Genomic DNA, 14,056 nt, shown 5'->3' on the forward strand with positions numbered 1-14,056 from the left:
TGTGTACATAGATTTCAGTATAACAACATAAACAAAATATGTGCTGTTTTATAACGTTATTTCAGATAACAGTAAATTATCAAATGTTTTTATCTCAGTATAGATGTTATCCTTTTTAATGGTTTTATAGTATTCCTTTGTAGTGCTGTACCATGATTTAACCCGGTCTTAATTGATAGACATTAGGTTGTTGTATACATGTCTTTACTCACTTATTTAATTATCTCAAGTACTTTGTATACATGTCTTTACTCACTTATTTAATTATCTCAAGTACTGTGTTGCCTGCCCACCTTAGAATTCATCACCCCAGCAACAAGATTGTTATCTATAACTTGTCCTATGTCCCACATGCCTTTGAATGGTGCTGCCCCCTAGTGGCAGAGCATAACAACACAAACATCATAGCAAACACGTTTACATAGGATAATTTTGAAATGACACAAGGTGTATGTATGCTTGATTGAAGCCAGAGTCTAGGTTATTCTCACTGACATTTTAGATTTAAATTTATTATAATCATAATCCATGGCACCAAAGAGAAAGAGAAATACAGTATATTTTTGTCTACAAAACCGCATTAAAATTACTTTCATATGATCTTTAAAAAATGTTTTTAAACTTGAACTTTTGTTCTCAAAGAATTGTCTTGTGGGCCGGCCGAGTGGCGTGATGGTTAAGAACTCGCTTGGGATGCCAGAGGGCCCCGGTTCGGATCCCACATGTGAGGGCCAGTGACACTGCCCTCTACAGCTGAGATGCTGAACAACAGCTCAACCTGGAGCTGGGCTGCCATGAGTCGCCGGCGACGGCGTGGGCTGCAGTCCCTGTGGCAGTGGATTGCAATGGGCTACCGTGTGTGGCCAGCAGCCAGCGTGAGCGGCCAGCAGCCGCAGTGAGCGGCCGTCCAGAAGCCGGCGACTGATCTGCCTCGCCAGAGAAGAGCGCAATGATGGTGCCAACTTGGGCCAGTGAAGCAACGTCCTCCACAACTAGATTGAAGAACAAAACGACAGCAACTTGCCTGTTCCCCTTTCCCCAATTCCCCAGCACTGTTCCCATCCCCCCAATTCCCCAATAAAAATCTTTAAAAAAAAAAAAAAAAAAAAAGAATTGTCTTGTAAAATTATATTAATTATATGCTTCTGCATATAAATTAGTATGTAACTAGGCTGACTAGATCAAAGTATAGGGACAATAACTTTGCATAAGTATTACCAACTTAGTTTTTAAATTTTCCGAAATTACACTCACTGGGCATACTGCCTCTTTCCTAGTACACTTGTGAACACTGGGTATTATCAATATTCTCAGTCTTAAAGTCAACTAATGATACCTTGTCATTTTTCTTTGTATTTCTTTGATTACTGGTGATATTGAACATCTTTTAAAAAATATGTTGGTATATTAACTTGCATATTATATTTTTTCAGATAGTTTTACTAGTTTGTGGTTTGATTTTTGCCTGTGATTAAGCTAGCAGTCTTTTCCTTTATGGTTTTGGGTTTTCGTGTTATGATATGAACTAGAAAGTTCTTTTTTTAATAGTTTCAAATGTTATATTTGTCTAATTATAAATGAAAATTGTAAAAACAAACAGCATATTAAAATGGAAAAGGCCCTGACTTTGGAATCAGACCTGGATTTAAATTCCAACTCCTCATGTATTATGTCAGGTAGATTATTTTAATCTCTAAGACTTTTTGCTCATATGTGTGATGTATGACCACTTTATAAGGTTATAAAATTAAATGAAATGCACATAAAACACCTTTATATGTGCCTGTCAAATAGTAAATGCTCATGTTCTTTCTTCTCTCTTAATACTCTATCATTTATCTACTTGTGACAGATGATGTCAGTTCATACAGACTGTATTGTGTCCATGCAGATTTTAAGTACACTGATGGAAATAACAATTAGAAATGGTGAGTATATAAATTCACTGTGATTAATGTTGTGAATTATTTATTACTATGTACATGGTCTCTTATATTGCTAAAAGTTAGGATATTTGGGAATATAGAATAAAAAATTATTTTTGTAATCCAAAGTCTTTAATAATGAAATGAAACTCCAATCAAAAATGAGTATTTGCATTATTCTAGTTGCATTGAGAAAAAGGGTATAAGATCTTGCAAGTGGCAGTCCTTACTTAATATTTACCAAGTCATGGCTTACTGTGCTGGGTAAGTAGAAATAGTTGAAAGCTTATTTATTTAGTCAGTTAACTTAATTGGCTCTTGTTGAGCAGCAGCATTATACTGATTATGCACTGAGGAGATTGAAAGTATCCATTGCAAAAGTGTGACAGTTGATTTCTCACCTTTGAGATCCCTTGTAATGAAACAAGCGTTACGATTTACCTGTCTCACTTGTTTTAAGGATTGGGACAAATAGGCACTGAAGATGTTAAAATCTTCCTGTGTTAGCGATAGTATTTTACCACTGTTATTTCCAGTCTTCAAAATATAATACTTTTTACACCCTTTTATTCATCACTCAGATATTTTGTTCATAAATGTCATATCCTTCATATTTATTTGAAAATTTGTAATGACTATATGATCATTCTCAATATATTGCTAACATATCATTATCAGCTGTCATTTTTGTGAAATCACTGTCATTTCTATAAAATCACATGCAGACTATCACCTTACAACTGTGGGTTTGTGAACCCAGGGTTTGGGATAAAATATTTTCTTCTGTTAACTAGATACCTTCAGTGATTCACCACTTTGGCCCTGGATCCCATCATTGTCTGATATAGCAGCTGTATTTTTCAATATGGGAATTGGTTTTAGATTTTTATTTCCTCTGGAGAATCTTCAGCCAGACTTCAATGAAGACAATCTAATGTAAGTTTTCTTTTCATAACTAATGCCCAAAACATTCTTTTAAACAATTTTTATTTAAGAACAGTTAATATTCATTTGATAAGTTTAATATCCATTCTTGATTTTTTAACATCTCTCAAAGTTGAAATGGATCTTGAATTAGATACATTCCTAACATTTGTCTTAAGCTAAAAGCCATCATCATGTTTATCAGGGAAAAAATGAAAACAATTTTTTGAAATTCAAAAATGCAGTAATAAGATTTGACCTGTTTTCTGTTTTTCTCTCCATTTGTTCTAACCAAATTGCTTTGCTTGCTGTTTCTTCATATTAGCCATTGTTGCGTTGGCTCTTTCTTATGCTGATCCTCACCTTTAAAATATCACCTGTCTCCCTTGTTGAAGCGCTATTAATAAGAGCAAAAGGCAGCCTATCTTTAGGGGACAGATCATGGTACATTAATAATCATCATCACAAGTACTAACACATAGTGCTTACTATGTGCCAGGCATGGTTCTAAGGGCTTAGTATATAGTACTTCATTCAGTGGTCAGTGCAACTATTAGGTAGTATTTTCATTCCCATTTTACTGGTGAGTCAGCCATAGAAATGTACTAAGTAACTTGCCCGAGGTTGTATAGCTAGTAAGGGACACAGGACTAACAAGCAGATATTTAAAAAACAGGAAAGTTCTTCACATGTGGAAGTATCTCCAAGATATATATTAAGTGAAAAAAGAGATGTGCACAACATAGTATATTTAGTGTGCCACCATTATAATAAAGGTGAAGGGAGGCAAATAGTCATATATATTTGTATATAAATAAAATGCCTGTGGAAGGAAAGATTAAAACTAGTAGTAGTGGCGGGGAGGAGGAATGACAGGCTGAAGGTCTTGACTGGGAGGACAGTTCTTCACAACATACAGTGCCTTGGTACCTCTTGACTTCTTAACTATATGAAGGTATTATTTATTCAGGAAAATATCTATCTTTTGAAGGCCAAGTTCATGGGTTGTTTTCCATGAACTTTCACTGATTACTTCAACCAAAATTGGGGTACTTAGAATTGTTTCTTTATATTGCTGTGGCAGTTTCTTTAGGCTACTCTGTGAAGCCTTTAAATATTATGAGTTCTTTATAGTCAGAGCCACCTTCTACATAGCTTTCTGACACCAAGAGCCTTGAGGATAGTCCCTTATAAAAAGTAGCTGGAGAACGAAAAACTAATGCATAGAGAGAGAAATCAGATTAGTGTTTACTTGGAGTGGGAGATAGTGGATTGGCTTGAATCTGGCATGAAGGGACTTTTGAGGGTAACGGAAATGTTGTGTTTCTTGATTTGGATGGTGATTACAATAGTATATACATTTATCAAAACTTAAAACAGGTATATTCCTTTAATTGTATGTAAATTATACCTCAATAAAACTTCCTTTTTGTTCAGTATTTCTTAAAATATTTATATTGTGCCTAATTTCATGTTACTTTATTCACTTTTCAGTAGTTCTGAAACACAGATGACACTGGATAGGGAAGGAAGTGAAGATTTATGTTCTAAGCCAATTTTTTCAACATTTCCTGAAACTAACATTTTAAATGTAGTTAAGGTAAGAAAAAAAACTCTTTTGTATGTCTTTAGCACAGAGCTAGAACCATTTGAAACCATTTTATGGTTAATGGTTTTTTAAAAACTCACAAGTGATTTCCAGTCTCTGAAATTTCTTAGTAATAATCTTTGTATTTAAAGGTTTTTTTGGTTGTTTTATTTTTGTTTTAATATTAGGAGTAAAAAAAAAATATTAGGAGTGAAAGGGATCTCTAGGTCAGAATTAAGTGTTTAAAATAGTTCTAGGAATACTTTTATCAAGAAGCATTTGAGACTAATATTTTTTAAACAAATAATTTTTTTAAATTAAGATGTATGAAGAAAAAATATTACAATATAACTTAGTGATCAAGAATTAATAACAATGTTAAAACATTTTTAGTGGCTGAATCAAATCAAAGATATTGAACCATTAAAAAGAAAACCTTGAAATTGAAAGATGCAGAAGAAAATACTTATCATTTAATTCAATTACTGACCTGAGTATTTCTGGCTTTCTTTTTTCTAGACAGCTGATTTGTTTTCTACACAATTCTCTTTTGCATTTTTTGTTATAAAGTTTTTATTTTAAACTCAAGTAAACTAAAACTCAGGTTGTTTTGTCTCTGCATTGTGTTAAAGTTTCTAGGCTTATGTACATCTATACATCCAGAAGGTTACACGGATCGCGAAATAGTGTTGCTGATTTTAATGTTGTTTAAAATTAGTTTGGAAAAACAGCTGAAGCAAATTCCTCTAGTAGACTTTCAAAGCCTCCTGATAAACCTGATGAAAAATATCAGAGATTGGAACACAAAGGTAACATTACTTAAAACTTTAGTACTGGTTTTTTTTTGTATAACATCACAATTTGACTTTCATAGTGCATGCAGAACAGTGTCTAACCTCAGTTAAGATTTTCAGCAGGTGAAAAATAAACTGATGAAGGGACTGTCTTTGCTGGGACTGTATTATTTAAATTCATAACTGAATCTTCTCTAAAACAAGAGCTATTCATTCCACCAAAAAAAGGTGTTTACTGGGGATTTACTATGGATCAAGCATTAATGCTAGAGATACAGCTGTGAAAAAGACAAAGCCCTTGCACTCATGGCGGTTTTATCCTAGTCAAAGGGTTAGATAATGAAGTGTATATAGATTATAATATGTCAAGTTATAAAAGGGCTACAAATAAAATAAAGCAAGACATGGATATAAAGAGTAGCAAAGCAGGGATGCTCTGCTATTGCAGATGAGGCAATCAGAGAAGGCCTTTTTAAAGTGACCTTTGAGTAGAGACCTAAAAGAAATGATGGAGCGAGTCACACATACAATAAGAATTTGAGTTGAACTTCTGCAGCCGTATTGAGGCTAAACATGTATAATTTTTGTTAGATATTTTAAATTATATTTTTCAACTTTTCTGGGTGGAAAATTTCAAACAACTACAAAAGTAGGGGGAAGAGTGTAACAAACCCCTAAATACCCATCACCCAGCTTCAGTAATTATCAAGACATAATCTTGTCTCATCTGTTACCCTCATTCCATACTTCTTTCCCCTAGTCAGGGGTTATTTTGACTTTAAATACTGGAATAGTTGAGGATCCTTAAAGTGCAAGAAATCCCAGATCAGGAAGATATATGGTCTTGTACAACTCTCATTATACACCTTTGGAGACTGGTATTTGTATTTAGATCACTTTATTTTTCCAAGAAGGACTGTTTAAATACATGTAGACATAATATAACACAAAACATGAAAACCAAGCAAAATTCGGATAAATGTATCTGTTCAATCTGTTATAGAGATTAATCTGTGTACTGTGTATGTTTTAGCAGGTACTGGTCTCCATGCTATTTCTAAAGATGAGTGATCTTTTTGTAATGCTTACGTTATAGCAAAAAAGGGTATGGATGGTCTGTTGGATGTTTGAATCCACTGACCTGTTTGAAAAATCTTAACTTGTTCTTTGTTTTCAGGTGTCTGAACTCTGTCTGGCCATAAATGAACTCTCCAGTCATCCCCACAATCTTCTGTGGTTGGTACAGCTGGTCCCTAACTGGACATCACGTGGAAGGTATTAAAAAGTGAGAATTAAACATTAAGAAAAATGTATAATGTTTACATTAATGAAATGCTTTGGGCCTTTATTTCCATTCACAATTCTTTGAAAGTTAGATCAGAGTCTTTTATTCCATATTCATCTGTGGGAAAAGGTATTGACAGCCTGATTCTAATACTTAGATCATTTTATAGTATTCTTGATTTTTTATTTTAGCTTACCTAATAACTTAAAATAGATGGCCATATACCATGGAAATGAATATGAATTAGCATTTTTTTGCTTTAGTAAAAAGAAATTCTATCAATAAAATAGATTTTCTATCAGTCAGTCAGCAGGGTCAAAGATAAAGGCTCTTAATGATTTGCCTGAGTCTCAGGCAACTCTAACTTTACATGAAAATTTTACTATTCTATTAAAGCTTATATGTTCTAGTACAGCCTTCTCTTGAAACATTAGCTATGTTTCCAGTTAGGACTAGAAGAACTTCTTTTGGCTCATTCATTGGCTTCTCAAGCAGTATTGATAAAAATACATTCTAAGTACTTTTAAATTCTAATTCCAGGCAACTGAGACAGTGCCTCAGCCTAGTCATTATTTCAAAGCTTTTGGATGATAAACATGAAGATATCCCTAATGCCAACAATCTGAAGGTATAAATAACATTTTTGTTTTCTTTTAATAAATGGAAAATGTAGTGAGAAAATTGATGGATCCTAAGTCAAAAGTCTTGGGTCAGATTTCAACTCTTAGATATAGTACTATATAATCTTTAGAATGATACCTAACCAGTGAGATATAGTTTCTTCAACTGTGAAATGGAGATGGTATCACACCTACTACCATCTCATTAGGATTGTTGTGGACATTTAGATGAATTAATATATAAAAACTATTGGGAAAATTATAATGTGTTAAATATGAGATTATTTATTAAATTAGTTCACCTTATCAGGGTTAGCAATTTTATCACAAGACTAGAAATTGCAAAACTATTACACATTAATTACATCTTGTACCTGTTTTAATATTAAGTAATCTTTAAATCGTAGAGCTTAAAAGTGGTTGCCTTTCTGTGCTTGTTCAGTAGTGAATATATCTTGTATATATGAGTGTGTATAAATATGTCCTATGGACGTTCCACTCCGAGAGGTCTTGAAGGCTTTTTATAAACATTTTTAGCACTAATGGAGCTATCATAGTTGGATTTGAAAACTCAACATAGAACCTGACCTAGATGTGGTGTTCTTGTTTGAATTGCAGTTCAGTACAAGGTACTCTACTAGGGATAAAGAAAATGAATTAGATCCTCTGCCCTTGAAAACATAATCTAGTGTTGAAACAAACCAAGCATTGTGGTATAGTAAGTAGAGTAAGAGCAGTGATAGAAGTATGCACAAGGTGCTGTGGAATAGAGAGATTAAAAAAGACAACTGGGGGCCAGCCAAGTGACTCAGTTGGTTAAGAGCGCAAGCTCTGAGCAACAGGGTTGCTGGTTCGATTCCCGCATGGGCCAGTGAGCTGCACCCAAGCTGAGCTGCTTTCAGGTGGCAGGATGGCTCATCTGGTGAGAGCACCTGCTCCTAACAACAAGGTTGCTGGTTCGACTCCCACATGGGATGGTGGGCTATGGCCACCCACAGCTAAGATTGAACTTGGCACCTTGAGCTGAGCGGCCACAAGCTGCCGATAGGCGGCCGAATAGCGACGACTGAACTTGGAGCTGAGCTAGCTGCGCCCTCCACAACTAAGATTGAAGGACAACAACTTGGCTGTTCCCCTTCCCCAATTCCCCAACACTGTTCCCCTCCCCCAATTCCCCAATAAAATCTTAAAAGAAAAAGACAACTGGTTTCTGCATTAGTAGAACTGAGATAGATTTGATTCCAGATATATGGGGACCACTTCTGAGTCACCAGGGTCATTATCAGATAGCTCTCAATCCTTTCAGTGATATTTACAGTTATCAAAAGAGAATTCTTTTCAGAATTCAGTGACTTCTGCTCACAGGGAGACTCAATTTTGCTGACTTTCAAATAACTTCACAGAGAAAGCACTCTCTTTGACCTCTATTGTAATGCCATTTGGCCTCCTCTTCAAGCTTTTATCCTCAATTACAAGTACTAGTTTCATTTAAAACCCCTTTTAAGCAATTGAGGACTTTTAAGTAAAGGAGAATGGGTATTACTGGACTATAAAGAAAGCTAAAGGGACCAAATTAGAGAAGGCAAAATGAATAGAGAACACACTGAAAAAAAGTAACCTAAGAAAGAGCAACTGTATTGCTTAATGTTGTTCAGTGTATTCTCTTTATTTTGATAGGTATCAGTCCTACATCGCTATCTGGTACAAATGAAGCCTTCTGACTTGTTGAAGAAAATGGTCTTGAAGAAAAGAGCTGAACAACCAAATGGCACCATTGATGACAGTCTTCATTTGGAACTGGAAAAGCAGGTATCCAAGGCTAGATCATCTCAAAAGAGTACATCCGAGCATAACTGATATCACATTCCTAACCATAGATTGATATAACATAGGCATTTCTGGATTTAGAGACTAGCTACACAGTTATAATAAAGTGAATGATATTTTTTATTGCTGTCATAAAATTCTTTGGTAAACTTGAAAGTTGAGAATTCAGGTAAAAGGATGGTTGTTGGTAATTTAATACTGGGAGTATTTTTTGTAGCCCTTTACTTAGCAGTTGTGAGCTAAAAGCAGTGCTCTTGAGTTAGAAATCAGAAAGCCTTGGTTCAATTCATGGCTTTCCCCTGCTTACTAGCTTAGTTAACTTTAGCAAATCCTTAATCCTTCCTTGGCAGCTTTCCTACTGTGTAAACGAGATGACATCTCTGCTAACTCACTCATGGCTGTTCATTTTGTTCTAACAGGCATATTACCTGACCTACATTCTTCTTCATTTAGTTGGTGAAGTTAGTTGTTCTCATTCTTTCTCTTCTAGACAACGGGTAAGTAGTTTTTAGTGATTTGGGGTTTTTGTTTTTAATATTGATGGAATGAATGAACATTAATTTTATTACATTTATTGGGGTGACATTGGTTAATAAAGTTATATAAGTTTCAAGTGTAAAATTCTATAATATATCATCTGCATATTGCATTGTGTGTTCACCATCCAAAGTCAAGTCTCCTTTCATGACCATATATTTGACCCCCTTTATTAACTTCTTCTACCTTCCATCACCCCCCTTCCCATCTGGTAACCACCATACTGTTGTCTGTATCTGTGAGTTTTTGTTTGTTTGTTTTGTTTTGTTTGTTCGTTTGTTGCTTTCTGTTTTATATCCCACATGTGAATGATATATGGTTCTTATCTTTTTCCATCTTACTTATTTTGCTTAGCATGATACTCTCAAGATCCATTCATGTTGTCGCAAATGGCAGTATTTCATCTTTCCTTGTGGCTGAGTAATATTCCATTGTATATGTGTACCACATCTTCTTTATCCAATCCATCAAGGGACTCTTAGGTTGTTTCCATGTCTTGGCCACCGAGAATAATGCTGCAGTGAACATAGGGGTACATTTATCTTTACAAATAAATATTTTCAAACTTTTCAGGTAGATACCCAGAAGAGGGGTTGCTGATCATATGATAGCTCTATTTTTAATTTTTTGAGGAACCTCCATACTGTTTTCCACAGTGGCTGTACCAATTTATGAACATTATTTATATAGGAGAAAATTCAATAAAAGTTTTAACTTTGGATTTTGCTATATAGTATTCCCTCCTTATCCGCGGGGGATATGTTCTAAGACCCAAAGTGGATGCCTGAAACTGGGTAGTACCAAACCATATATATACTGTGTTTTTTCCTATACATACATAGGGCTTTTCTTTGGTACATCCAGATTGCCAGAATCACTGCTCTTATGATTTGGGGCCATTATTAAGTAAAATAAGGGTAACTTGAACACAAGCACTGTGATTCCACGACAGTCGATCTGATAACAGAACTGGCTACTAAGTGACGAACAGATGGGTAGTGTATATAGCATGGATTTGCTAGACAACGGGATAATTCACGTCCTGAATTAACAGAGCAGGATGGCATGAGATTTCATCACACTACCCAAAATGGTGCAAAATTTAAAACTTATGCATTATTTATTTCTGGAAATTTCCATTTAATATTTTTGAACCATTAGTTGACTGTAGGTAACTGAAACCACAGAAAAGCAAAACTATGGATAAGTGGGGGACTACTGGTAGAAATCCCAGTGTACACTGGAAAGAAAGAGGGAAGTAATAATAACTTTGCAGCCACATCATATCACTGAAAAGAATTATTTGTCTGCAAAAAATTCTGTTTATTGGAGTGGAACTTAACCATCATAAATAACTTGGCAACAGTGTAATACATTAATAAGATATCAAAGTCACCAAATACCAAATGGGCCAGCTCTTAGCTGATTTGTTCCCATCTTTTCTCTTACTCCACATTTTTTCTTCTTTAGAAATATTTGCCTTAAAAATTAAGTTGATGATAAGTTAGGCTACTTTGGATATGCATTTCTAAATTACCTCTTCATGTTAAGATTTTCATTTTGAATTATTCTTTTTTTCCCATACTACCACAATCCATATTCCTGGGAAAGTTCTTGTTTAATTACTCATGTTTCACACTTTAGGTAATCCAACCCCTGCTTTAAAATTTAATATCTCCATAGGCATGATGAAAAGGACACAAGACTGGCTCATGTGTTTTGTTTTTTTCTAAGATTTTATTGGGGAATTTTGGGGGAGGGGAATAATGTTGGGGAATTGGGGAAGGAGACCAGCCAAGTTGTTGTTCTTCAGTCTTCATTGTGGAGGGTGCCAGTCACCATCTGACTGCCCGTCGGCAACTTGTGGCCACTAAACTCAAGGTGCTGTGTTCAATCATAGTTGCGGGTAGCTGTAGCCACCATCCCATGTGGGAGTCGAACCAGCAGCCTTGTTAAGAGTGCACGCTCGGGCCGGCCGAGTGGCATGTTGGTTGGGGGCTGGCTTGGGATGCCAGGGGACCCCGGTTCGGATCCCACATGTGAGGGCCAGTGACACTGCCCTCCACGGCTGAGATGCTGGGCAACGGCTCAACCTGGAGCTGGGCTGCCGTGAGTCGCCCGCGACGGCGTAGGCTGCAGCCCCTGTGGCAGTGGGTTGCCATGGGCTGCCGTGTGTAGCCAGCGGCCAGCGTGGGCGGCCAGCAGCCGCAGTGAGCGGCCGTCCGGGGGCGGAGACTGATCTGCCTCCCCCGGGAGGGGCGCGGTGATGGTGCCAACTTGGGCCGGTGGGGCGGCGTCCTCCGCGGCTGGACTGAGGAACAAGGGGACAGCAGCTTGTCTGTTTCCCTTCCCCCAGTCCCCCAGCACTGTTGCCATCTCCCAATTTCCCAATTAAAAAAAAAAATCTTAATTAAAAAAAAAAAGTGCACGCTCTATCCACTGAGCCATCTGGGCGGCAGCTCAGCTCAAGGTGCCGAGTTCGGTCTTAGTTGCGGGTGGGCGTAGCCCACCATCGAACAGGCAATCTTGTTGATACACCAACTGAGCCATCCTGCCACCTGTTGGCAGCTCAGCGACAACTCAGCTCGGGGCGCAGCGTCACTGACCCATATGGGAATCGAACAGCGGCCCTGTTGCTCAGAGCTCACGCTCTTAAGCCAACTCTTAACCAACTAAGCCACTCAGCCGGCCCTCATGTGTTTTTATAAATACTATTCTATAGAGAACTTTTGCTTCCTGATTGGAACTCAATATAGTCATCAATCTGTAATTTTCTTTCAGGATCTTTACTTTTTTTGAATTATTTTTTCTGATTACAAAAATCAGTGAGAATTATTTTAAAATTCAATTATTACACAACCACATAAGGTAGAAAGTGAAATACCCCTAATCCAGTTTCCTTCTGTAAATTTCTCCATAATTTATGCATATACTAACATAATATTAACAAAAAGGGAGTCTATTTATATTATTTGCAACTTTTCCTTTTTTCACTTTAAGATATTAGTACTTTTGTCTAAAAAGTATATTATTTCAAAACCCTTATTGATGGACATTACATTTCCGTGATTACACACAGTGCTAACATGAATATGCTCATTCATATATTTCTACCAACCTATGCAAGCATTTCTGTAGGGTAAATTCCTAGAAGTAGAGTTGCCAGATCAAAGGTTATAAATTTTTCAAATTTTAATTATTCAAAAATAGCTGTTATCACATTTCCCTCCCAAAAAGTGTCCATTTACATTCTCACCTGAGTATATTCAACCTTGATATACTCGTATGTGTGAGAGTGACTGTTTTGGAGTATACACTTCAAAAACTTAAAAGACACCTAATTTTTCAAGGTACTATTAAAGCTTGTTTTGTTTGTACCGAAAAAATAGGTTAGCTGTTATTTGAATATTTCGTGAGAGATAAAAGAAGGGCTCCTTAAATTTCTGTACATTACATCACAGTCTGAGCTCTAGGATTAATTTTCATTAATGTGCTTTAATATATAGCAAAAAAACAACTTATTTTTGTATACATTTTTTACATGAACTTGCAATAAACCATAACAATCTCATTGTTGTGGCATTTACTACTTTCACTGCTACGACTGCTATTATGTTGGATGGTTAGCATCAGAAATTGCTAACTGGAGAATGGTAGATTTTGAAATGATTGTTAATTGCTCTAGTTATTTGTAATGCTTCAGAGTTTTCATCCCTTACATTGGTTTTGCGCAGAAACACTTCGTGCACCTCTGTGGGGCTTTGGAAAAGCATGTTAAGTGTGACATTAGGGAAGATGCAAGACTGTTTTATAGAACTAAGGTAAGTGTGCATTTTTCTTACATACTGTTAGTTTTTTTGTTTAACCTTTGTTACACTAATATTTGAGTTTTTTTGTTTTGTTTTTTGTTTGTTTGTTTTTGTTTTAAGCTGAGCCATCCTGCCACCTGTTGGCAGCTCAGCGGCAGCTCAGCTCAGGCCGGGAATTGAACTGCTGTTGCTCAGAGCTCAAACTCTTCTATGAGCTCTTAACCAACTGCGCCACTCGGCTGGCCCGGTTACATTAATATTTGAGAAGAGCAACATATAAGCCTCTTTTTAGAACATAAAGATTAGAAATACAACTTTCTCCTTTAATAACTGAAGTCACCTTCTAAGTACTTCTAGCTAGATTGAAAGTGAAAGGAAAAAAATCTCAAAGCAAATACATTTTATTTATTTTTTTTTTAAAGATTTTTATTGGGGAATTGGAACAGGGCTGGAGAATTGGGAGCAGGGGAACACACAAGTTGCTGTTGTTTTGTTCTTCAGTTTAGTTGTGGAGGACGTTGCTTCACTGGCCCGAGTTGACACCATCATTGCGCTCTTCCCAGGCGAGGCAGATCAGTTGCCGGCTTCTGGATGGCCGCTCACTGTGGCTGCTGGCCACTCACGCTGGCTGCTGGCTACACATGGTAACCCATGGCAACCCACTGCAGCAGGGGTTGCAGCCTATGCCATCGCCGGTGACTCACGGCAGCCCAGCTCCAGGTTGAGCTGTTGTTCAGCATCTTAGCT

At 36.6% G+C, this 14,056-nt stretch overlaps 1 protein-coding gene across 5 annotated transcripts in view; it reads left to right on the forward strand.

The window, feature by feature from the left end:
• Window positions 1-14,056, forward strand: part of SLF2 (SMC5/6 complex localization factor 2) — a 43,536-nt gene that overhangs the window by 21,989 nt on the left and 7,491 nt on the right. For 3 of the 5 annotated variants that reach the window (XM_019636334.1, XM_019636336.1, XM_019636338.1), the window contains 9 exons: window positions 1,853-1,928; window positions 2,720-2,861; window positions 4,344-4,449; window positions 5,070-5,246; window positions 6,409-6,506; window positions 7,057-7,144; window positions 8,814-8,945; window positions 9,383-9,460; window positions 13,235-13,321. In XM_019636334.1, coding sequence (XP_019491879.1) covers window positions 1,853-1,928; window positions 2,720-2,861; window positions 4,344-4,449; window positions 5,070-5,246; window positions 6,409-6,506; window positions 7,057-7,144; window positions 8,814-8,945; window positions 9,383-9,460; window positions 13,235-13,321 — 984 coding nt within the window. The remainder of the gene's footprint in view (window positions 1-1,852; window positions 1,929-2,719; window positions 2,862-4,343; window positions 4,450-5,069; window positions 5,247-6,408; window positions 6,507-7,056; window positions 7,145-8,813; window positions 8,946-9,382; window positions 9,461-13,234; window positions 13,322-14,056) is intronic. The other 2 variants (XM_019636333.1, XM_019636335.1) reach the window with 1 other exon arrangement.

Source organism: Hipposideros armiger, unplaced genomic scaffold, assembly GCF_001890085.2.
Source record: "Hipposideros armiger isolate ML-2016 unplaced genomic scaffold, ASM189008v1 scaffold_28, whole genome shotgun sequence".
Taxonomy (NCBI): Eukaryota; Metazoa; Chordata; class Mammalia; order Chiroptera; family Hipposideridae; genus Hipposideros; species Hipposideros armiger.